Source organism: Taudactylus pleione, unplaced genomic scaffold (assembly GCF_031769625.1).
Source record: "Taudactylus pleione unplaced genomic scaffold, aTauple2 ptg000276l, whole genome shotgun sequence".
NCBI lineage: Eukaryota > Metazoa > Chordata > Amphibia > Anura > Myobatrachidae > Taudactylus > Taudactylus pleione.
Window position 1 is genome coordinate 329,229 of NW_028284678.1, and position 26,947 is coordinate 356,175.

General features: G+C 47.0%; 1 protein-coding gene across 2 annotated transcripts in view; it reads left to right on the plus strand.

Annotated features, from left to right (window-relative positions):
* The first annotated feature begins 21,340 nt into the window (after window positions 1-21,340).
* The window catches only part of CXADR (CXADR cell adhesion molecule), a 73,325-nt gene continuing 67,718 nt past the window's right edge, over window positions 21,341-26,947 (plus strand). For both annotated transcript variants that reach the window (XM_088481627.1, XM_088481626.1), the window contains exon 1: window positions 21,341-21,672. In XM_088481627.1, the coding sequence (XP_088337753.1) occupies window positions 21,636-21,672 (37 nt within the window). In that variant the 5' untranslated portion in view covers window positions 21,341-21,635. The remainder of the gene's footprint in view (window positions 21,673-26,947) is intronic.

Genomic DNA, 26,947 nt, shown 5'->3' on the forward strand with positions numbered 1-26,947 from the left:
TAGATGGAATAATAACCCCTTATCTGTTGCGACGCAGGAACCAGGACTATTACCTATGCCTGCAGCAGGGAGTGAATGGCTTCCTGAAAAGCCAAGGCCTTGACCACATCTGATGGGAGATCTGTGCAAAAAAACTTCTGAGGAGGATGCATACCCGAGACACCACTTCTTGGACCCAGGCATCTGTTGTTGTTTGATGCCAACAATCCGTAAACTGAATAAGTCGGCCTCCCACCCTGGGATCCCCCAGGAGGAGGCCCGCCCCATCAGGCAGAGGGTTTGTTATCCGGCTTAGAAGCTGGACGTTTTGCCAGCCCAGACCTCTTAGTTTGCCACCTTGATATTTTGCGAAAACCAGAAGTCTTAGAGGAAGGCTGTTCCCTTGCTCGTCCCTGAGAACCGAAAATAAACCTGTCTAGACTTTATAGTTGCCGTAGATGGCAGACTTTGAAGCCGCCAGAGTAGCTATTATTTTATCCAACACTGCTCCAAAAAGTACTTTTCCATAGAAAGGTAAAACCTCTAGTGCCCTCTTTGATCCTGTATCAGTTTTCCAGGATCTTAACCAAAGGGCCCTGCGTGCCACTATTGAAGCTGCTGATGCTTTAGAAGCTAAAATTCTAGGATCTACAGCAGCTTCTTCCAGATAGGAAGCCGCTTCCCGTATATGAGAGATATACATCATCTGTTCTCTGGTAGCATTTGGTAAAGAATTTTCCAATGCTCCCATCCATTCCTCAACCGCTTTGGCTACCCAGGTTCCAGCCATAGCTGGACGAGTAACAGCTCCAGATGATGAAAAAAATCATTGTACGACACGCCTCAATCTTTTTATCCAGGGAATGCTTCAGGAAAGATGCAGACGGAATAGGCAATGTAGCATTTTTATTAAATGCGTTACATGAGCATTCACAGTAGGAGGTACCTCTCGCTTAGCACATACAGAAGCCAGGAAATGATATGATGTTATTCTTTTATTCACATAAAACTGTGCTTATGGATCAGGCATGAGGTAACCCTGACAAACAGTGAGCTGTTCAGATTCAGGGAACTCTGTTTTGACCACTTTCTGATGGTGTTTAAACACTGGAGCCTTCTTACTATGAGCTGGTTCATCATCCTGAATGTCTAGGATTGATTTAACCGCTCTCACCAAAGAAGGAACATCCACTGTGGACATATGGTCGTCCTCCTCCGAGCTAGAGAGGAACCTTGCGCATCATCTTAATCCTCTGATGATGCGTCTGAATCCATATGTTGAGCAGACTGATAAAAAGATAACTTGCGCTTAGGTGCTTTAGTAACTACTGGTCTGCTATCAACATTAGACGTGCCATACTCTGACTAGAATGGCCATAAACAACCTTCCAGGAAGGATGCATAGGAGGTGCAAACATAGCATGCTGTGGACACCCCATCCAAGGAGGCATAGTGGGAACAGCCATATGATGTACAAATTGCTTTATTACCTGGGACAAAGAGGATACCCAAGAAGGCTCTTGTCCAGGGTCAGGCAAACTGGACTGTTGCGGTGGCTCTTTACGACAGACAACACACAAAAAATACCATCCTTTATGTCCTGAGGGGACAAATAAGCTGTAAATGATTTACATGAAACCAGCACAGAGGGCTCCCCCTCCTGTATACCTTTATCTTTTGACATGTTCAAAATAAATGCAATAATCGCAATGTTATGTGACAGCCTTCACAAAATCTTAATGAATGTAAAATACTCAGAAAACGACCTCCACCCCAAAAGGATGGAGAGAAAAAACAGTGATAGTTATAATTGCCAGACAGAAATAAAAGACATTGTCAATACAGCAGCTAGCAAACAGTCACATACAATGCATATGTAATAAAATTACAATCGACTCTAAATCAACTACACAAAGGAATGGTAGGATTATAGAGCACTCTATACCTTAACCAAGGGAGAGGTATACAGGGAGACTGACCCAAACCCTCCTGAGACCAACAGCTACAGGGTGCACTGAGCGTGGATCGTGAGCATCTCATATACACGTGGAGGGTAGGTGGAGCAACCCAGACGTGCAAAACCCTTCGTAGGGACTGCATCTGGGTGGGAGCTGCCAGGGGAGCGCCTGCCTCCCCTAGGCTGCGTTAACCAGCCGGGTATGCTGGCCTCATGGCAGAAGTGTCTGCTACCGATCCCCGGCATCAGATGATAAGGCACCGGTGGTGTAGTTAGGATGCTGACAATCCCGGGCCCTAACAGCAGCAGCTTCTGGTGCGTCTCTGACACCAGAAGCAAGGACTGCCGCGCGTGATTTCCCATAAGCGGGGAATCGCCTTACCTGACATCTTCATACAACTGATTGCAGTCCAGGTTGCAGCATAGCGGTTGGCAAGCTTAGCCGCGACCCACCGAAATCACCAGCCCAGTTACGTGTCTTGTGGCCCGGCAGAGGTAGATGGAGTCGCAGTATATGCGTCTTAATTAAGACGCTTAGTACTACCAACCTGAAAAAATAAAACATAAATTAAAAGCTTAGGACTGCCAGAGCAGTCCCGTTACATAGGTGAGTCTAAACGAACAACTGAAGTCCTATGGCTAGGGGCGGGGTATTTATAGAGGGGGACCCAAGGCATCCTGGGAGCTGAAGCTTTAACGGTTTGGTGCCTGGTCTCCAACCATATTTCCCTGTGGATCCCTATGGACCCTGAAGAAAGAACTGTTGGAGGGGTCGCCTCAGGAAGGAGAGGGCGTATCCGTGGGAGACCACTTCTCTTACCCAGGCATCTGACATAGGGCCTCATTCAGACCCACTCGCAAGCGGCTGTCCGCTCGCAAGTGGGTCGATGGTGTGCACTGCGCATGCGCACGACGGAGGGAGCTCCGTCGTGCGCATGCGCCAGACGCGACGAGCGAAGGACCTTCCTTTCCTAATGTGAGATATGTAGGACAGCTGTTCCCTTGAAGCATCAGGGGGGAAAGTCTCTTCTAGGGCCTCTGCCCAACTTTCAATGGCTTTTGCCACCTAGTCCGTAGCCCTAGCAGTACAAGTAATAGCTCCTATAAGAGAGTATATAGATGTATGACAAGCTTCTATACGTCTATCTGTAGTCTCCTTCAAGGAGGATGCAGTATGACAGGGCAAGGTGGCATTTTTAACCAGACGTGCTACATGAGAATCCACCATTGAGGGAACTTCCCATTTAGTAGCTGGAAGCGAGTAAGAGGAACTGAACCGTTTTGGAATATGAAACCTTTTACCGGGCACATTCCAAGCTTTACTCATGTGAACAGATAGCTGGGCCGAGTGAGGAAACTCTGGTAATACAACCTTTGATGCTTAAAAAGTGCGTGTTTTTTCCAAGGAACGGGCTCACCCTCTTCTATTTGTAGAATAGTATTAAACAGCTCTCACAAAAGCAGGTATATTTAGTTAAGAGGGTGGCTCCTCCTCCTGAGATGGAGTCAGAGTGATAGAGATCTGCGTCTTCTGCCTCCCCAGATGATATCTCAGAATCAGATAACTGTGTGGATTGGGAAGATATCATAGTACGTTTAGTAGGCTTTAGTAGGTAAAGGTTCCTCTTTGCAGTATTTGCTGAAAAAACGTAGAGGTATTAGCCAAACTCTGTACTGAGGTAGACAATACGTCTAACCATGGGGAAGGCAAAGGATTTGCAAGGGGTACTTGCTGTGGTTATCCCATAAAGGAAGCTACCACAGAGCATGCTACTTGGTCCGCAAGTTTTGTCAGCATTTGTGAAAAAGCAGCCCAGGGTGGGTGCTGAGGGAGAGCCACTGAGGCTGATCGACCTGGGGCTGTGTAACAATTAATACAGAGACCACCCTGAATGAGGCCCTCTGTGGCTAAGCCCACAGACCAGGACTTACAAGACACCAGAGTAGGAGGAGCAGCATCGGGTTGCTTGGTATTCTTTTCTCTGCCAGCCATAGCCCCAAGAACAATAGAATACGCAGTATGATACAGTGCAATAAACACCTTGCAGTATGTGTAATATGGCACAGTGTAAAGTGCAACTGCGCTATATATGGCACAGTGTAGTGTGCAACCGCGGTATGTGATAGTCCTCACACTTATATAGCAGATGTGATGTACAACGAACCCCCAAAACCTTAGTATGTCAGGGTATAGTAGGAAAAAAGGGACAGATATAAACTGACAGTATAGAAAGTAAAGATTAGCGCTAGCACAAGTCACATACAGGCGCAGAAAAACACCATTACATGTCTGCAATTGGTACTAAAATCAACTACACAGACCACAGTGTCTTGTAGGATATAGCGCTGTATAACCTGGCCCGTGGGAGAGGTATACAGAGAGACTGGACCCAGCGTTTCCTGGAGATCTGCTTGCCTAAAATTGCTTCTGTGCGTCTCTGAGGGGGCAGAGGGTGGGGGAGGGGCTGCAGAGAGAGCGCCTTATGCCCTGGCTGACATTAACCACCGGGTCCCCTAGCCTTTATACTATAACTCTGCACTAGTACCATTATGCCCCAGTGGTCTAGTGGAGTAGTGAGCAAGCCAGTGTCCACATCAGCGCCTCTGGTCTGTCTCCTGAGACCGGAGGCAAGACTGCACCAAGACGCGGGTCCCTGCGAACGGGGTTCCGCCTTACCTGTCCCCTGGATTCCGGGCTGCAGTCTGGGGTCCGGGAAGCCTGCTTGTTAGTCCCCGTTGGAGCCCCACCGGGAGTACCTAGCACAGGCTTGGTGTCAAGGCGCCGCGAAGGGTGATGGGGCGGCAGCACAGACGTCCGGAGGACAGTCTGATGCTGCTCGCCCGTTTGCTAAAAAATAAAAAGTAAATTAAATCATCAAATTAAAACTTGGGCTGCTTAATGTTATATTGGTGGTCCAGCTCCTGCCGGATACCAACGAAACTGAAGTGCCCTCAGGCTGTGGGCGGGGTATAGGGGGAAGGACCGGAGCATCCTGGGATTGAAAAGCTTTGCTGTTTTGCTGTTGGTGTCCAGTCGTCCATGTCCCACCTACACCCCAATGTCTCTCTGTGGAGCCCTATGGACCCTGAAGAATAAATATGGATTTTTGGGGCATGAGCAGGGCATTTGCAAAGTGATAGCACGTAACCACCCTGACTTGTGGGAGTGTCGCGGTGTGTACCAAATGCTCAGAGCGATTCATGCTTATGGGGTAGGACAGATCTCTTACACCTAGCCTGCGGCTGGTGCAAGACTGTTGCAGGGGCTGGCATAAGGTCAATGGTTGACACCGGTTCCCGCTTGCACACGCTCGAACCCTAGCAAAAGTAGTAAATCAGGCTTCTGCAGCTGCCCAAAGCTACAGCCACTTTGCATGCGACTGAGAATCAGCCCCACTTATGAGGGTTGGGCCTCTGTTGGCTTCAATATTCATATGCTCACATATGGTGGTCTTATCCCAAACTAGTAAAGTTTTGGGCTGAGACCAGAAAAATCTAACAAATACCCTCACTGATATTAGCATTTCTTTCTTCTTCCACTACTGATTGCAGGGGTTCATAATATCCTTATTAATTGTCACACATAGCAAACCTTCAACCCCCTTTCTTACAGCTATGCAAGAGTTTCTTATAGCTACATAATGGAACACAATTGCATTATGAATAAGTCATGTACAATGTTTGATCAGACAAGGTTTTCCTGGTTACAACACTACAATACTGATAACAAGTTTAAATGAACTATTTTTAGAACAGCAAGTCAGCTATCCCATGGTGTCAAGGATGTGTAATATTTATAATTTCATTCTAGAATACTTATCTCTAGTTTTCTTTCTGGTACAAATAATGAGTGTCTGCAGGCAACAGTGAAGCACGGTGGAGGTTCTTTGCAAGTTTGGGGCTGCATTTCAGGAAATGGAGTTGGGGATTTGGTCAGGAATAATGGTGTCCTCAATGCTGAGAAATACAGGCAGGTACTTATCCATCATGCAATACCATCAGGAAGGCATCTAATTGCCTCAAAATTTATTCTGCAGCAGGACAATGACCCCAAACATACAGCCAATGTCATTAAGAACTATCTTCAGCATAAAGAAGAACAAGGAGTCCTGGATATGGCCCCCAGAGAGCCCTGATCTTAACATCATTGAGTCTGTCTGGGATTACCCTAAAACGTTTGCACAGCACTATATATACAGTCAGGTGCATAAATATTGGGACATTGACAGAATTTTCATATTTTGGCCTCTATTCACCACCACAATGCCTTTGAAAAGAAACAAAGAAGATTTAATTTGAGGGTAATTACATCCAAATCAGGTGAACAGTGTAGGAATTACAACGGTTTCTATATGTGCCTCCCACTTTTTAAGGGGCCAAAAGTAATGGGACTATCAACTCAAAAGCTATTTCATGGACAGGTGTGGCCTATTCCCTCGTTATTTCATTATCAATTAAGCAGGTAAAAGGTCTGGAGTTGATTCTAGGTGTGACATTTGCATTTGGAATCAGTTGCTGTTGACACTCAATATGAGATCCAAAGAGCTGTCACTATCAGTGAAGCAAGCCATCATTAGACTGAAAAATCAAAACAAACCCATCACAGAGATATCAAAAACATTAGGTGTGGCCAAATCAACTGTTTGGAACATTCTTAAAAAGAAAGAATTCACCGGAGAGCTCAGCAACACCAAAAGACCCGGAAGACCACGGAAAACAACTGTGGTGGATGACAGAAGAATTATTTCCCTGGTGAAGAAAAACCCCTTCACAACAGTTGGCCAAATCAAGAACACTCTCCAGGAGGTAGGTGTATATGTGTCAAAGTCAACAATCAAGAGAAGACTTCACAAGAGTGAATATAAAGGTTTCACCACAAGATGTAAACCATTGGTGAGCCTCAAAAACAGGAAGACCAGATTACAGTTTGCCAAACAACATCTAAAAAAGCCATTACAGTTCTGGAACAACATCCTATGGACAGATGAGACAAAGTTCAACTTGTACCAGAGTGATGGGAAGAGAAGAGTATGGAGAAGGAAAGGAACTGCTCATGATCCAAAACATACCACCTCATCAGTGAAGCATGGTGGTGGTAGTGTCATGGCGTGGGCATGTACGGCTGCCAATGGAACTGGTTCCCTTGTATTTATTGATGATGTATTTATTGAATGATTCTGAAGTGTTTCGGGCAATGTTATATGCTCATATTCAGTCAAATGCTTCAGAACTCATTGGACATCGCTTCACAGTGCAGATGGACAATGACCCGAAGCATACTGCAAAAGCAACCAAAGAGTTTTTTAAGGATAAAAAGTGGAATGTTGCCAAGTCAATCCCCTGACCTGAATCCGATTGAGCATGCATTTCACTTGATGAAGACAAAACTGAAGGGAAAATGCCCCAAGAACAAGCAGGAACTGAAGACATTTGCAGTAGAGGCCTGGCAGAGCATCACCAGGGATGAAACCCAGCGTCTGGTGATGTCTTTGCGTTCCAGACTTCAGGCTGTTATTGCCTGCAAAGAATTTGCAACAAAGTATTAAAAAGTGAAAGTTAGATTTAGGATTCTTTAGTTTGTCCCATTACTTTTGGCCCCTTAAAAAGTGGGAGGCACATATAGAAACCATTGTAATTCCTACACCGGTCACCTGATTTGGATGTAATTACCCTCAAATTAAATCTGAAAGTCTGCAGTTAAAGCACATCTTGTTTATTTCATTTCAAAGCCATTGTGGTGGTGAATAGAGGCCAAAATATGAAAATTCTGTCAATGTCCCAATATTTATGCACCTGACTGTATATATATATATATATATATGTACTGTTTATATATAGCTACACAATCCAATGATCCTGGCTCTCAGGAACTCCCGTGGGGTACTTCGCTCTGGTGCCTTCCTTTAGGGGGCCTAGGCCTCCAAATAAAACAACCAAAAAAAAGGCGTCACTTTCTTAAATTTTTAGTGATGCAAATACATAATCAACGTTTTGGGGTCCGTAACCCCGTCGTCAGGATACAAAACAATAACAAACAATGTGAAACAACCACTCTTAAATAGGCTTACCTTTCTTGATGAGCTGCCACGACACCTCTGACAAACCTTCCGGCGCAGACCTCCATGCTCCGAAACTTCCAGACGCACTGGAAGTGACGCCTTCCAGATTCGGCTGGTTGCCATGGCAGCGCTAAACATAAACAAAGTAAATGGACGTAGTGACTATCAAACGATTAAAAAGACAATAAACTGCATTAAAACATAAGTGTCATCTCTGTCTCAACTAGTGACAACACTAGTCCCCCCTAGTATGCGGGGTGGTAACAGACCCAAAAATCTATTACAACTAGAGTCCAAATGGATTCACCGTTTAGGGACTTTACACCCTAGGGATTTAAATGACTCGTTGGGTTTGCGTAATTTTTTGTGAAGGCTCCAGGGTTGATCTTTTCTGGGTTAGTGGATCAAATAGAATAACCATGTGGCTTTGGTATTTCTAGTTCTGATGGTTCAAGTATTACATGGAGACATAAATTAAGTGGATTAAGGTCTTGTTATTGAATTTTAGGTATTAATGAGTTTTCTGCATGAGCTCTAGAATATAAATGAGTTTGTAGCTCTTCTCGACAGAATATCTCTGGGAATGTACATGTATTTTTATAAAAAGTGCTCCATAATGTAGTGCTTTAGAATGTAGGTTACACTGATTGATTTCTTGCATAACAGTTTTTGTAAATAATATTTTGATTGACACAAGCTAGTTTTAATAGATTTAGTATGTTTCCATACACAGTTATATACATATGTGGTAGTTTTAGAAGCACGGTATCAATTTTTTTTTACATATAAGGTATGTTTTGTTATATTTTTGAAGTTTGTTTAGATATTTTTTTTTAAACATATATAATATACAGTATGTTTGTTGCAGATTAGTGTAGGAGTAATTTTTCGATATATCCTCACCATATATGGAGCATTGAGAATTTTTCACAGTATATATATAGGGTTTTTAGTATAAGTTTTTTGTAATATAAGGTTGTTTCACAGGGTTTGCAATCGGGAAGCTGACTGCCTAAATACCGGCAGCCGGCTTCCCGACTGTCATATCCCGGCAAGGGTGAAATGCCGGGCGTCTAGATGTAGACGCCCGGCATTTCCCCGACGCTGGGAGACCGGCGCCCGGCATCCCGATCGTAGTGATGCCGGGCGCCGCGAGCGGACAGCCGCGCGGGGGGGGGGGTTAGGTTTAGGGCTCCCAGGGGGGACTTAGGGTTAGGCACCTCCCCGGGAGGGTTAGGCTAGGGGGAGGGAGGGTTAGGCACCCCGGGGGGGGACTTAGGGTTAGGCACCCCCCCGGGGGACTTAGGTTTAGGCAGTGGGGAAGGGGGTGGTTAGGGTTAGGCACTTAGAGGGGGGATTAGGGTTAGGCACTTGGGGGGGAGGTTAGGGTTAGGCACCCCTAAAGAGGGTTAGGTTAGACAATACTTACCTATCCACGATCGGGATTTCCAGCGCTGTTGGACTTCCGCTGCCGGGATCTCTGCTGATGTCGGGCTGCCGCTGCTGGGAATCGAACCGCCGGCCATGCGGAGGGCGGTATTTCATACCAATTCCGTTTCACAGTATGCCCCCCTCAGGGCATATATTAACTTGATATGAAGTGTTGTCACTAGTTGCGACAGAGATGACACTTATGTTTCAATGCAGTTCGTCTTTTTAAGCGTTTGATAGTCACTACGTCCATATACTTTGTTTATGTTTAGCGCTGCCATGGCAACCAGCCGAATCCGGAAGGCGTCACTTCCGGTGCAACCGGAAGTTTCGGAGCACGGAGGTCTGTGCCGGAAGGTTTGGCAGAGGTGTTGTGGCAGCTCATCAAGAAAGGTAAGCCTATTTAAGAGTGGTTGTTTCACATTGTTTGTGATTGTTTTCTATCCTGACGACGGGGTTATGGACTCCGAAACGTTGATTATGTATTTGCATCACCTAAAGTTTAAGAAAGAAAGTCTCTGAGTGACGCCTTTTTTGTGGTTGCTATATATATAGTGGCAATATCAAGCTAGGTGGCGACAGTGGGGTCACTATCCGGGTATCACCTTCGGAGGGGGTGACACTAAAATGCGTCTCCTCACTGACAAGAGCCAGGTGCTGCAGTGTGACATTATCCTGCAGCACTCAACTTCTGTCACAGAAAAGGGGCCAACAGTGCAACTGGTCTCCGGGGCAGCCCAGCATCTCCGGGGATGCTGGGCACACCCCCAGAGTGATGCAATCAGCATTTCCCAATAGGCCATGTCCCCCTATGTTAGACCATGCCCCTTTTCAAGCGTGCGCGGCTTTGATGCATGAGAGGGGTTAAGGAGTGTCATCACCAGACCCCGTGACGCCTTTGGATGGCGATAATGAGCCATGGATTCTGTGTGGGGCTGGAGGGATATGCCCACACAGGGAAGAAGAAGGAGGTGTGACCACACCAAATTGCTGCCCAGTGGATTCAGTCGAAGGTAGGACTGAGGTAGACAAGTGTGCACACAGGCCAGATGGGGTTGTGAAAGCCAGTAAGGTTGCATGTGGAGTCAGCCCAAGGAGCACTGAGGCAGCTAAAGAGCCCAGTATGCCAAGCCAGGCCAGTGGGAGGCCGTGTCCAGATCTACGAGGCAGGAAGGGCCACAAATTTCGGACTGTACTGTGAAATTGTGGCTAAAGAGACAGGACTATAAAGATTGAGACTATATTAGGTTTGCAGACTAGCTGCCCATTATAGAGAGAAGCCAAGCAGTGAGGTAGTGCCCTGAATGGGGGCTAGACTTTTGTTATTTTATTCCTGTATGCTGACAGTAAACATAATTTATTTTAATTTTAACCTGCAAAGCTGCGTGTGTAACCTTATTGTGCACATAGACAATTGCACCATCTACCGAGCTAAATCACCCCAGATATATATATATATATATAAATGGATATCTATCAGGGCCGGATCCAGAGGTCGGAGCACCCTGTGCCGGCTCTCTCTTGTGCACCCCTACATGGGGCGTGGCCTAATTACCATAGGCCATGCCTCCTATGTGACGTTATTTGGAGGTGTGCCCGCATGGCACGCCTCCAAACAACGTCAGGCTGGGGGGTAGACTCACTAGCTGGGCTTCGCCCAGCCCTCTCCCGTCACTGATTGCGCGCAGCATCCATTCAGACTCCGGGGTCCGGCAACGCCGCACAGTTGCGGCGGTGGGGGTCCCCAACCTCCTGATTTGACCACCGACGGGCCACTTTGGCCCACGGGTGGACAGAAGGACAGTACTGTCCCGATGAAATCGGGATGTTGGGGAGGGGTGCACCCTCTATGGGTGGCGCCCCTATTCAACAACACTGTTCACTTCGAACACCCCTAGAGCCGGCCCTGATATCTATATATATCTATATATATCTATATATATATATATATATATATATAGAGTTCAGAGAGCTATAAAGATATAATTAATATGCGCATTAATACATTTTAAAGTGGCAATAGTAGTAGAAGTGTTGTGAGTAGCCAGGAGAGATAGGGGCCCACTCAAAGCTTGGTATGGGTCCCAGTTCTTCCAGCACTTTTGTAAATTGCTTTAAAACAATAAACTTTCACAAATGACCAATGAAACACAGATGGGAGTGTATTTAATGGAAGCAAGTTACTCAACTGAGCACATTTGGAGAATGTCCTGCATCCCCTCAACAGTGTATTGGGGACCATACTGTATATCTGATTGGAAGAGCCATGTACACTAGGCAACTATTGCCATCTATTTCAATTAAACCTACTCTACCTGTCAAATGAACAAGTTTTATTATTATTTTTCTCACCTGAAAATATTAAATATATGAGATCTGCAGACAAGCATCAGGAAAAGTATTTTCCAGATATAACAGATGGATTCAGGAACACATATATGACAGGCATAGTATGTACTGAAACCAATAATCTCACACATTGTAATTGCAGTTTATATCTGAAGCTGACTGTATCCCCATACCATACCTGTTGCTGGATGAAAGTAGAATAATCCAGAGAAGGATAATTACATGGTGGAATTTGTGTTTGCTTGCTTTTAGCTGCTTGAATGTTATACTGAGACATACAGTAATAATAACAAAAAGCCTCAGGCTATTGAAATAATGATATAAACATTGGTGTATCAGTAACCTCTCCTTACAAATCCTTGCTCTGGAGTGTGGTTCTCCAAACACCCACGTCTTGTTAGGTGAAGTGGGCAGCAGCTCAGCCTCATGTGATAATGATTCATTTCCAAGATACAACTCAAAATAAACTCTGTAAAGATAACATGTCAGCCAGTGTGGGGTCAGTAACAGGCTACACACTAACGGCCTGATTCAGAGACGGACGCTATTTGTGGACGGTCGTTCCAAAAAAGGGGCCGCCTATTTAAATTGAGCGCTCGCTCTTTGCGGTTTGTTGATGCCTCTATGTCTGAGCGAGCGAAAAATACTCTCGCTATTTTGTAAAGCCGCCCCTTTGCCGTTCGCATCACACGTCATCTCGGGTATTTATTTGATTAATCGGGTACATCGAAAGGCATCTGAACTGCTCGCAGTGCTTGTGGTAGGTTTTTCTTACCGCTATCACTGCGAGCAGTTCAGGATAAAAGACAACCAAGTGACGTGGTCGATGACGCTCCTTTACTAATTATGCACTCCCATTAAACGCCCTTTTGACCGTTAGGCACGCCTGCGTTCGGATCTCCACTCCCCCGTTTTCAAGCACCTTCCCCTGTTACCACCCACAAACGGTACATTCTGTCAATCAAATTAGCAGCCCCTCGCTGTTTTGCGAGCGCACGGTTTCCGACCGCAATGACTGTTTCTACTTCAGGGTCCATAGGTTATCCACAGGATACCTTGGGGTATAGGTGATGACGTCAGTCTTCAGGCACCACAGAGTTAAAGTTTTCAGCCTCCCAGGATGCATCTGGGTCCCTCTCCTATACCCCGCCCCCGGGCCAAGGCATCCCAGTTTCGTCGGTGCCTGGCCGGAGTCGGAGGCACTGTGCAGAGGGGGGCTATGAAGAGCCCCTGAAGTTTCTATTAAAGGCAGCGCTGGCTGCACATCTGGGAGTACAGCATGGACAGTCAGTACTGACGTCCATGCTGTCTCCCCTACACCCCGCCGGTACCAGAACGCCGGTACCGATCCGGGGATGCTGGTAAACATCTGGGGTCACGGCTAGCGGTGCCCCCAGATGTTTTGGAACATGGCCGGATCCAAGGGGATGCAGGTAAGCAGCGGGGTCCCGCGGTGGGTCCCCGCTGGTCACATGGTCCTGAGTCCCCAGGCAGAGGGCTCCCTGGGGACTGGCTGCTGCGTGGAGCCAGGCGACCAACCTGCGCTTCCACAACCCTCTGGGACAGCGGGCCGCTGCTGAGCGGCATGCGCTGCGGCGTCCCAGGGGTTAAATGCATGCCAGGGGAGCACGCTTTCCCTGTCTCACAGCCGGCGCCTCCCCTGCTGCACACAGCCTCTCTGCTTAGGCTGATTGGCCATAGTGTGTCAGCGCTCCTCCCCCAGGCCGGCCTCCTTCATCCTCTGCTCCTCGGTGGCCATCTTTAAAGCATGGTGAACGCTGCTGGAGGCCAAAAGAGCGGTGGCATTGCGGTCTGGGTCCCCCAGTATACCTCTCCTCCATTTGCCAGAGGTCAGTGTATGCAGCGCTGAGTCCTACCAGCCTGTGGGTCTGAGTAGTTGAAGATCAGCGCTGATAGTGCAGGGATTTGTTTCTTCTGCATTGTATGTGACTCAACTGCTAGCCCTGCTGTCTGTACTTTCACTTTCTACAGTCAGCCATATAACTGTCCCTGATCTTGCTCTGCTCAAAGCCCTTGCGGTGCGTGGAGTGCAGGGCGTTTTTTTACACTATATCAATAGTATAGGTGTGTCACATGCTTTACCATCATGTCTGAGACTGATTTTCCTCTCCAGCTCATGTGTACTAAATGTAATGTACCGAAAGCGGAGGTAGAGGGTAACGCGGAGGGGCTGTGTCGCCAGTGCCTGGCACTGTCACGGCCAATTATGGTCACAGCTCCGGTACAGGAACCTCCCTGGGCTTGTTTCGCTAAGGCGCTTACAACCCTTGTGGGTCAGCTAGCTCCGCCACCTCTGTTTACCCAGACGGGTCTGTCCCAGCAGTCAGTGGTGTCATCACCCATGCAGGGTTTCCCGAGACAACTGATGGTACCCCACAGTCTCCCCAATTCCCCTCACCAGGTTCCTCAGGTGTCTGCGTGGGTTAATACCCTGCATACATCGGTTCAGCATTTGACCGATGTTTTACAAGGGGAGTCTGCGTTGCGGCCTCATAAGCGGCCGGTGGCGTCTCTGTCAGCTCCTTATGAGGATGACGACGTGACGTCTGATTATGGGGAGATTCTGGATCTATCTGACCAAGAACCTCTCCGTACCAAAGAGCCGGGCGCTAAGTCCAAGGTGTATATCCCTGGTCTTATTCAGGCAGTCCGCACGGCTTTAGTTATTGAGGATGAGGATCCTCCGGTGGCCAAATCCAAATATGCCTTTTTTAAGGATATTAAGGGCGAGGCTACGGTGTTCCCTCTTTCTGATCAAAGTGGATCATTTAGAGAAGGCGTGGAAAAATCCAGGAAAATGGTATCAGCCCCAGAGGTGCTTAGCCGTGGCTTATCCGTTTGCGGACAATTATTTTTCTAAGTGGGAATCCCCTCCGCAGGTGGATTCACGTCATACGCCTAGTCAGAAGTCCCACGTTGCCTATGCCTTCGCTGTCATCCTTGAAGGATGTCACAGACCGCAGGGTGGAGATCTGCCTCAAATCAGGGGGAGCATCCAGACCGGCTATGGCCGTGTGTTGGGTAGCCAGAGCTATGGAGTGCTGGGCAGATAGTTTGGAGGCGTCTTTGGACTCTGACTGTTCGGCTGAACAGGCCGAGTTGGTGGGCATTCTCCGAGACTCGGCCACTTGCATCAATGAAGCAGCCTTAGATATTTGTATGCTCACCTCTAGGATTTCCTCTGCAGCTGTGGCTGCTTGTCGCACCTTATGGTTGCGTTCTTGGAAGGCGGGTGCTGATTCCAAAAAAGGGATTAGAAGGTCTGCCTTTCAATGGAGAGGTCCTATTTTGTCCAGATCTGGACAAAATAGTAGCTACGTTGGCAGCAGCAAAATCTGCATGTCTCCCGTCTGCTACGATGCATTCAAGTGCTGGTATGTCGTCCTTTCGGCCTCACAGGGTCCAAGGTAGGCCTAAAGCACAGTCGTTTCCACGACAGGCTGGGACCAAGAAATCGTCCAAGCCCAGGAAACAGGCCTAGAGTACCAGACGTCCGGCCCCTAGGTCAGATGACAAACCTACGGCCTGACAGTCCAGGCCCCCCTTTGGGGGACCCCATAGGGGGGGGCCGCCTGCTTCAGTTTGCCCAGTGCTGGTCGAGAGTTACGACGGACACTTGGGTTCAGAAGGTGGTCTCTCACGGGTATGCCCTCTCCTTTCGGCACAGGCCTCCATTCCGTTTTTTTTACCACAAGCCTTCCGCTAGACTGGAGCAAAGCTTCGGAACTGAGGAAGGTTTTGCACACTATGCTCCAGGCCGGAGTTATAGTGCATGTTCCAATTTCCCAGAGGGGCCAGGGTTTCTATTCCAATCTATTTTTGGTGCAGAAACCCAATGGGTCTTACCATCCAATGCTCAACCTAAAAGGCCCTCAACAAGTCATTGAAGGGGCCTTGGTTTCGGATGGAGACCCTGCGGTCCATTATTCTGGCACTGGACCCTGGGGACTACATGGTGTCATTGGACATCCAGGTTGCTTACCTGCATGTGCCTATTTTTTTTGCGCCATCAGCAGTTCCTCAGATTTGCATTAAGCACGGAAGCTGCCTTTGGCTTGGCGACTGCTCCACGGGTATTCGCCAAGGTCGTGGTGGTCATGGCGGCTCTCCTGCGGACGCAGGGAGTCCGACTGTTGCCTCATCTGGACGACCTCCTATTGATAGCAGGGTCTCCAGAGGTTCTTTTACACCATCTGGATCTGACGATTGCGGTACTGCAACGTCACGGCTGGTTGATAAACTGGCAGAAGTCCACTCTCACCCCGTCTCAGAGGATCCTGCACCTCGGGGCCTTCTTGGACTCCAGGCAGCAGCGGATCTTTGTGACGGAGGAAAAGATCCTGGCTCTGCAGTTGAAGGTACGCAGTTGTCTGCAGTGTCGTCGAGTGTCGATTCACTCGGCAATGAGGTTATTGGGCTCAATGGTGTCGGTATTCGACATGGTAGAGTATGCCCAATTTTACTCCAGACCTCTGCAGCTATTGATCCTGTCCAGGTGGAATGGATTGCATCAGTGTCTCAGGTGCCAGACGATAGTGCTCACTCCGGAGGTTCGCCTGTCTCTAACCTGGTGGTTGCAGACGACCCACCTCAACAAGGGTCGTCCGTTCTGGCTGGCGAACTGGGTCCTGTTAACAACGGATGCCAGTCTCCGGGGCTGGGGAGCTGTCACGGGTCCACACTTGTTTCAGGGCAGGTGGACTCGGGCAGAAGCGGAACTTCCACTAAACATCTTGGAACTCCGTGCGGTGTGCAGAGCTCGCCAGCTGGCGCAGCCGGTTCTCCAGGGTCACCCTGTGCAGGTCCAGTCAGACAACGCCACCACAGTGGCCTATTTAAACACACAAGGAGGAACCCGCAGTCGGGCAGCACTCGCAGAAGTGTCCCGCATTCTGGTCTGGGCGGAGCGCAATCTCCCGGCAATATCAGCAGTGTTCATCCCGGGAGTCCTCAACTGGGAAGCGGATTTTCTCAGCAGGCAGGACGTGCATCCGGGAGAGTGGTCTTTGCACCAGGATGTCTTTCAGATTCTGGTGGGCAAGTGGGGTCTTCCAGAGATAGACCTCATGGCGTCCCGACACAACAACAAGTTGCCGGTGTACGGGTCTCGAACAAGAGACGAAAAGGCGTCTCTGGTGGATGCTCTGTCCGTCCAGTGGACGTTCCAGTTTGCCTACCTTTTCCCTCCGTTTTCCCTTCTTCCGCGGGTAATACGGAAATTCAAACGAGAAGGAGGTGCGCTACTGTTGATAGCTCCCGAGTGGCCCAGACGGCACTGGTTTTCCGACCCCCAGAGTCTGTCAGTAGACGTTCCTCTGAGGTTACCATTTCGACCGGATCTGCTCTCACGGGGTCCTTGTCTTCACCCGGACCTGACTCGGCTGTCTTTGCCGGCGTGGCTGTTCAAACGGTCATGCTAAAGTCCAGAGGGTTTTCTGGCTCTGTGGTGCAAACCATGCTAAGAGCTCGTAAACCTTCCTCGGCAAGAATCTACCATCGTGTGTGGCATACTTTCTTCCGGTGGTGTAGACCTAGAGGGTATTCCCCTAGGGAGTTCCGCCTGTCTAGGGTGTTGGCTTTCCTACAGGCTGGACTGGATCATGGGCTTTGCCTGGCTTCTCAGAAAGTGCAGGTGTCTGCCCTGTCAGTCTGGTTTCATCATAGGATTGCTGCGCTCTCTGATGTGCGCACCTTTATGCAAGGTGTTCTTCGCATTCAGCCACCTTTTGTTCCACCAGTGGCGCCTTAGGATTTGGCTGTGGTCCTCAGAGTTCTCCAGGGACCGCCATTTGAAACACTGGGCTCAGTGGACTTCAAATGGCTTACAGCTAAAACCATATTCCTTCGGGCCATTGCCTCGGCCAAAAGGGTTTCGGATTTAGGGGCTCTCTATTGTAGACCCCCTTTGCTGATTTTTCAGAGGAATAGGGTGGGGCTTCGCACTCGTCCGGGATTCCTTCCCAAAGTGGTATCCAGTGTTCACATCAATGAAGAAATTGTTGTGCCGGCTTTCAATTCACCTGGACTTTCAGTGGGTGACGCCACTTGGGATGTTGTGCGGCCATTGAGAATTTGTTGACCGCACTTATCTTTTAGGAAGTCGGACGCCTTGTTTGTCCTCTATGGCTTCCGTAAAAAGGGTTGGCCTGCTTCAAAGTACACTTTGGCAGGCTGGATTCGTATCTCAATTTCAGAAGCTTATCTTCATGAAGGTCTTCCAGTTCCCTCCTTGGTGAGGGCTCATTCCACTAGGTCTGTGGGTCCTTCGTGGGCAGCTAGACGTGGTGCCTCTGCAGTTCAGATCTGCAAGGCTGCTACGTAGTCTTCTGTCCATACCTTTGTGAGGTATTACGCTTTTGACACCTTTGCCTCTCAGGATGCTTCCTTCGGGCGACGGATTCTCCTCTCAGCACAGGAGCGTCCCCACCCTTAAAGGATACTGCTTTGGGACATCCCCAAGGTATCCTGTGGATACCCTATGGACCCTGAAGTAGAAAATATGAGATATGGTAAGAACTTACCCTTGTTATCTCTATTTCTACGAAGTCCATAGGGTTCCACAGGACTCCCGCCCTGTCGCACCTGTACTGCAGATGGGCTTTATTCTGGTCACCGGTTTTTCCGTCTCTCTATGGTGAGAATGTGATTCTTGTGAGTGTCCAGATTTTTTTCTTCTCTCTCTTTCTTCTCCTCCTCCGGCCTATGGCTTGTGACGTAACTGAGATGCCTTGGCCCGGGGCCGGGGTATAGGGGAGGGACCCAGATGCATCCTGGGAGGCTGAAAACTTTAACTCTGTGGTGCCTGAAGACTGACGTCATCACCTATACCCCAAGGTATCCTGTGGAACCCTATGGACTTCGTAGAAATAGAGATAACAAGGGTAAGTTCTTACCATATCTCATATTTTTGCGCATTACGACCCATATGCATGCGCAGTTGTGCGAACATCGCTCAGAGCAAACGAGCGGCTGCTTACGAGCAGCTCTGAATCAGGCCCTAAGTTCCCTACACTACTGCATAGCTTTTATTACAAAGACCGTACAATACTGGGGGTAAAAACAATATCCTGTATTGTAATGTACTATACTGGGAGATAGTTATAATGGGATGTAGTCATAATGCCGGTGCCAGAATACCAACACCAGTCAGAATCCTGGTGACGGCATCCCGATGGTAAGTAGCGGGGTAAGGGTGAGGGGGTCGGCACTAGGGGGGGAGGGTTAGGTTTAGGAGTAGGGGAAAGTATAAGATACTTACCGACAGGTGTCGGTATCTTAACCCTGTTGGGATGCCGGCATCGGTATTCTGACCGGCGGCATCCCGTACACAACCCGTTACAAATAATAACCTGTATTGTAATGTGTAATACTGTGGGGTAACTATAATAACATGTATTGTAATACTGAGGGGTAAGTATAATAATCTGTACTGTAATGCACAATAATGGGGGGTAACTATAGTAACCTGTATTGCAGTGTACAATGCTGAGGAGTAACTATAGTAACCTGTATTGCAGTGTATAATGCTGTGGGGTAACTATAATAACCTGAATTGTAATGTACAATGCTGAAGGGGTAACTATAATAATAACGGTATGCAGTCGGGAAGCCGAAGGACCTAATCCCGACAGCCGGCTTCCCGATTGCTTAATCCCGGCGAGGGTTAAATGACAGGCGTCTGTATATTGTAGTGTATAATGCATTGCAGTGGGGTAACTATAATAACCTGAATTGTAATATACAGTGCTAGAGGGGTAACTATAATAATAACAACCTGTATTGCAGTGTATAATGCTGAGGGTAACTATAATATCTGTGTTGTAGTGTACAATGCTGAGGGGTAACTATCATAACCTGTATTGCAGTATACAATGCTAGGTGGTAACTATAATAACCAGAATTGTAATGTACAATGATGGAGGGGTAACTATAATAATAACAACAACCTGTATTGTAGTGTACAATGCATTGCAGTGGGGTAACAATAATAACCTGCAATTTAGTGTATTATGCGAAGGATAACTATAATAACCTGTATTGCAGTGTATAATGCTGAGGGGTAACTATAATAACCTGTATTGTAATGTACAATGCTAGGGAGTAACTATAATACCTGTATTGCAGTGTATAATGCTGGGGGGTAATTATAATAACCTGAGTTGTAATGTACAATGCTAGGGAGTAACTATAATAACCTGTATTGTAGTGTACAATGCTAGGGAGTAACTATAATAACCTGTATTGCAGTGTATAATGCTGAGGGGTAACTATAATAACCTGTATTGTAGTGTACAATGCTAGGGAGTAACTATAATAACCTGTATTGTAGTGTACAATGCTAGGGAGTAACTATAATAACCTGTATAGCAGCGTATAATGCTGAGGAGTAATTATAATAACCTGAATTGTAATGTACAATGCTAGGGAGTAACTATAATAACCTGTATTGCAGTGTATAATGCTGAGGGGTAATTATAATAACCTGAATTGTAATGTACAATGATAGGGAGTAACTATAATAACCTGTATTGTAGTGTACAATGCTGAGGGGTAATTATAATAACCTGAATTGTAATGTACAATGCTAGGGAGTAACTATAATAACCTGTATTGCAGTGTACAATGCTGAGGGGTAATTATAATAATCTGAATTGTAATGTACAATGCTAGGGAGTAACTATAATAACCTGTATTGTAGAGTACAATGCTAGGGAGTAACTATAATAACCTGTATTGCAGTGTATAATGCTAGGGAGTAACTATAACATGTATTGCAGTGTATAACGCTGAGGGGTAATTATAATAACCTGAATTGTAATGTACAATGCTTAGGGGTAATTATAATAACCTGTATTGTAATGTACAATGCTAGGGAGTAACTATAATAACCTGTATTGCAGTGTACAATGCTTAGGGGTAATTATAATAACCTGTATTGTAATGTACAATGCTAGGGAGTAACTATAATAACCTGTATTGTAGAGTACAATGCTAGGGAGTAACTATAATAACCTGTATTGCAGTGTATAATGCTGAGGGGTAATTATAATAACCTGAATTGTAATGTACAATGATAGGGAGTAACTATAATAACCTGTATTGTAGTATACAATGCTAGGGAGTAACTATAACATGTATTGCAGTGTATAATGCTGAGGGGTAATTATAATAACCTGAATTGTAATGTACAATGATAGGGAGTAACTATAATAACCTGTATTGTAGTATACAATGCTAGGGAGTAACTATAACATGTATTGCAGTGTATAACGCTGAGGGGTAATTATAATAACCTGTATTGTAGTGTACAATGCATTGCAGTGGGGTAACTATAATAACCTGTGTAGCAGGTATATCCAGGACCCGCATTTGTTCAACTATAACTCCCAGCATGCGGTTGGCAGGGCATGCTGGGACCTATAGTCCCCCTCACAGGAGCAGCCCGTGTCGTGTAGTGTGGAAGTGGGGTACAGGTGCAGCCGATCCTAGTCACCGAGGGGGGGTGAGGCCGGAAGTGACATCACCATTCACCTGCTGCTCGGTGGGCAGAGCTGGGAGGTGGCGGCCGCAGCAGCATCGGAACGGGAGAGATAGAGATAGCGGCGGCAGCAGAGAGGGAGAGCAGCATCTGGACGGGAGATATAGAGATAGCGGCATCTGGACGGGAGATACAGAGATAGCAGCAGCAGGACAGGAGAGAGGGATAGCGCCAGCAGACGCCGGGTAGCTCCGACTCCGCATCACCCAGCACAGTGACAGAAGTAGTAGTAGTTGCTGCCTCCGGGCACCGGGCGGAGGAGATACATCAGCTGTACCCACCTTGCACAGGGCTCCCTGGGATGGCGCTGCGGGTCCTCCTGATCTGCCTCTGCTGGGGTAAGTCACACCCTGATGGGTCCTGTACCCGCTCTCACCCGCATTTGCCCGACAACCGCATGGATGGAACCGGGTGACACCCCATCTGTACCTAACACCCGCACTGTTATAATATACACTAATATAATGTGCTCCGTACACCGTGATCTGCCCGTCTCACTGTTATATTGTGCTGTGACAGTCTCCCCCTGGGGAGTGTGCTGTGTTATCCTTCACCTGGTAAATATATATAATTTAATATGTTGTTTTTATATGTCTTGATGTACTGTTATAGGTCCTTGCCTTTTGGGTCACTCCATGCTGAGCTGTATAACTTTTGCTATAATGTGTAGTGTATGGATACTATATAATGCATGGTGTGGATACTGTGTAGTGTATGGTATGGGTCACCTTACACCTACTAGCTCTGTGTGCTACATCACATTTGTATGTAATGGGCTTTAGTCCCCTAATGTCACTTATACTGCGCATAGTTGGGCTGTGCTTATGTCTGTTATCCTATATATAGCCACTAGTAAGTGATTATCGTTGTTAGAAGGTAACTGTTTTATATACTGGGGTGTACCGATATGACGGCGTCTCTGGGGTGATCTGCGCTCCTATATACAGCGTTGTCCCGTAACCTATATAGATCTTTACATTCCATGATGGTCTTTTTCTTGTCTGTAGCCACCTCATACATTCCCATTTCCTAAGACCACCACTCAGGCTGATTGCAAAGTAGAATATATAACTTTTTAGAGAGACTGGTTAAATTCTGCTGCATGATACAGAGAGAGTTCTCTTGAGGAAGTTGAGTTGTATATTTTTGAATGTAAAGACTATTATACAGTTTGTCGCACACCTCTAGGTATACATTTGGTACCCTGTGTGACAGACAGACCTGAAGCCATCATGGACCTGGTGTCTATAATAGGGGCACCATGTTCCTGGGTCTGTTTTCTTAGCTGAGAGTTACCAGCCCTCCCCTAACCTCCCATGTTCATTCTCTCTATCTACTTCTCATTACTTAGAGATGTTGGCTGGGGGGTTGTAATGGGGGGGAGGGTGGCTGAGACCTGATCCTATTAAACAATAAAAGTTGAGGGTCTTCACATGGGGGGGTGACGGGGGGGCCAGCATGCTTTTATTCTCTCACTGGAGCTGGCAGATTCTCTGGTCATTACAATGTGTCAGCGGTGTAAACCTTTAACTGGATTTAATTGAGAAGTAAAAAATGGTTTCGGTTGTGGATTGCCCCGGGTTTGGGTGGATTAAAGGGAATTTATGTGCGAAAAATGTAGGTGATTCCACATTGTAAGCAAAACGACTCTGTTTATGTTTAATTCAAGAGAAGATTTTACATTACAATGAAGGGTTACTTTGAATATTTAGGTAGAAAAACAGTTCATGTAAGCTGTATACAGGGAAATAAACATTAATATGTTTGTGTATAGATGCACGACCTACGCAGACCTTTATGGAAGGGATAGTCCAAGCTGGCACAGTGAATTATTTATTCAGCTCTAGTTTACCTTATCCTTCCAAGTTCTCATGTTTAATCCTTCCCACTAGTGCTTCTTAAGAATTCTGTAGACCAGAGCTAGGCAATGTGTGGCACTCCAGCTGCTGTGGAACTATACACCTCAGCAAGCCCTGCTACAGCTTTAGCATGCAGTAATAGCAAAACTGTGGCATAACATGCAGGGATGTGCAGTGCCACACATTGCCTGCCCCTGTACTCACTGAAGCATGATCTGTCATTATTGGCAAACATGTTCTGCACAAAGGAATTATTCGTAAGGAGCGTGATCACTTTTAATTCCCAGTCAGCCGTTCAGTGCAACCTCTTTTGAAAATACAATAAAAAAAAAAGCTGAGTAGTTGGGCACTGCCCAAGTTATATTATATTCTGTAAATATTAGTGCAAAAAATGCAAACTCCAGTAGACAAACATTTACAGCTGTAGCAATGACACTGTCACCATGATCTATAAAGCTGGCAATATTCAAATATGAACAGGTAATGTGTGGCTGTCTGGTGTGCACAGTGTCGGCACCTTTGTGCTACTGTTTGTTTGTTTTTTAATTTATTTTAAAAAAAACAAAAAAAAAAACCTTTTTTTTTTTTTTTTTTAAATCCACCCTTGTAGTTTGTGTTTTGTGACTCTAATGTGATCTTGAAATGACAGCACATGGCTGTTTTTTGTTTGCATTGATTGATGTTGTCTTGCTGCCTGTCACTGCATAGTAAAATAGTTTCAGCAGGAACATCTTACATTTGGGTAATTGAGTCTGTTATCTGGTTTGCTTTGAACATTGTGAATTCAGACTTTTTTTGGGGGGGACAGATTTTTTTTTTTTTTTATGTATAGAATTTTCTGTTGCGCAAAGGTAGTAGCCTAAATCCATTTGAGCAAGTTCGAATGCAGGCCGTGATGTTTGTGTGTTGTGGAATGAGTTATGGAGGAGTTCAGCGCACTCCCTCTATGGTGGAGTAGGGAGCGCCCTTTGTACTCAGGGAGCTACACTTTATCTTTCTTTCAGGGGGGAGGGTGAGTATCTGTTGTATCTACAGCAACATAGTTTTATGTGCTGCTCTCTGGATGTCGGTTATCTCTATGATGTCATCTATAAAATGAATGTGCTGCCTGTAAATTGTAAATGACACATATTCCCCCTTGATATTGCTTGCCAAGAATCTAAAGCACTGCTTTTTATCGAGCAAAGTCTGTGCAGAAACTTTTATTATTACCAGTATAGCGCACATATATTCCACAGCGCTTTGCAGAGAATATTTTATCCATTCACATCAGTCCCTGCCCCACATGTATACATCTATATTTTATGTTCCCCAACACATGCACACTAGGGTTAATTTTTATTGGGAGCCAATTAACCTACCAGTGTATTTTTGGAGTGTGGGAGGAAACCGGAGTACTCGGAGGAAACCCACGCAAGCACAGGGAGAATATACAAACTTCACACAGTTAGGGCTGTGGTGGGAATCGAACCCACAACCTTGGTGCTGTGAGGCAGTAATGCTAACCATTACACCAACCATTCTGCCACTGAGTTGGACCACATGTGTAAAGGCACACATCCACTAGACGATTAAATGGAGCGATTGAACGATAACTATATCGTTATCGTTCAACAATCGATCGCATATCGTTTGAAAATCGTTAAGAAAAATGTCTTAAACGACCAGCGATGTGCGCTCCCGCTGGTCGTTTAGACATCTATCATCATACAAATATCAGTGTTCTCCCCAGGCTGTTTTCTGTGGGCACATCGCCTGGCAGAAACAACCTGCCGCCCGGCACTTTCCCCGCTGTCCCCCACTGTGGAACGCTGGCCTCTGAAGTGACCGGAGGCTAAAGAAGCCTCTGATCACTTCAGAGGCCAGCGTTCCCAGTGATGCACTGCACGGGTGACATCATGACGTCACCCGCGAAGTGAGGAGCCTGCCCCGCGCGCCTGCTGGATCTAGTTAGATTCAGTCAGCGCGAGGCAGCGGAGAGCGGGAGAGTGGCCGGCAAGTAAAGGTAAGTGCTGGGGGCACTGCATAAAGGGGCCAGCCTGGGGGCACTGCATAAAGGGGCCAGCCTGGGGGCACTGCATAAAGGGGCCAGCCTGGGGGCACTGCATAAAGGGGCCAGCCTGGGGGCACTATTTAAGCCTGGGGGCACTCCATAAAGGGGCCAGCCTGGGGGCACTATTAAAGGCTGGGGGCACTGCATAAAGGGGCCAGCCTGGGGGCACTACATTGGGGCACTACTTCAGCCAGGGGGCACTACAAACTACAGGGGGAATGCATAAAGGGGAAAACTACAGGGGGCACTGTATAAAGGGCACAAATATGGGAGGCAATCGGGAAGCCGACTGCCTAAATACCGGCGGCCAGCTTCCCGACTGTCTTATCCCGGCAAGGGTGAAATGCCGGGCGTCTATATGTAGACGCCTGCATTTCCCCGACGCCGGGAGACCGGCGCCTGGCATCACGATTGTAGTGATGCCGGGCACCGCGAGCGGACAGCCGTGGGGGGGGAGGGTTAGGTTTAGGGCTCCCGGGGGGAACTTAGGGGGAACTTAGGTTTAGGCAGCGGGGAAGGGGGTGGTTAGGGTTAGGCACTTAGAGGGGGGATTAGGTTTAGGCACTTGGGGGGGAAGTTAGGGTTAGGCACCCCTAAGGAGGGTTAGGGGGGTTAGGTTAGTGGATACTTACCTATCCACGATCAGGATTTCCAGCGCTGTCGGGCTTCCGCTGCGTCGCACTCTGCTCCTGTCGGGCTGCTGCTGACGGGAATCGAACCATGCGACCGGTGGTATTTCATACCAATTCCCACAGATATAGGGGGCACTGCATAATGGGCACTTTTGACTGAGAGCCAGTGGGGGAGCAGCCTGAGACATGTCGGGCTGGATTGGCCTGGGAGATACCCCTTTTCCCGGCGCGCGCATAATTGCGAAGGCCCCCACCCGGCTACTTTTGAATGCCACCCGGCTGGAAATTTTTTGGGGGGAGAACACTGAATATGTTGTACAACCTGGCGATATCATCAGGTTCAACATGTTTGCAGATGATTGATGTGCCTACACTGAATGACTGCTCGTTCAGTGTACTGTAGGCACATCACAGACTGACAAACGACTGCACGATTGCAATGTCGTAATCTTTCAGTCTTTTGCCTGTCGTCTACTGGATGTGTGCCTTAACTTGCATCAGTTCTTTGAGCTACACATATCTACAATTTGCAAACTTAATTGCAACTCTACATATACAACATCCAAACCCAAAATACAATGTTCCACCCATAAATCACATAAAATAATGCACCCTATTATCGTAAAAATAATATAGCTATTACACCGTCTGTGCTGCCCAAATACATATATGTCCTACAAACTCAGCAGATGTAGCCATTATCCAGTTTTACACCCATCTCTGCTGATCAATAGAAATAATCTGTTTCTGCCGCTCTGACTTTACACTGTGGAACTACAACTCTGTGTGTAGCCTACTTAATGCGATTCCCTTAACAATAAGTGTTTAACGAGGCATTATTACCTTTGACTGGTTAGTATCCGTGAGCAGTGGCTATTGGAGCTCTGTAACTGACGCCTTTGTCAAACTAACTTTGAGCCCTAAAATTCAATTACAAGAGAAAGTGATTTCAATAGCTGAAAAAGATTTGCTCATACTACTAGGGTCAGTAATACAGTTCAACCATTTGATGTTTATTGTGGCTCTTTTAGGCATTGTATGCACAACTAAATGCTCAGAAAAAACGCTT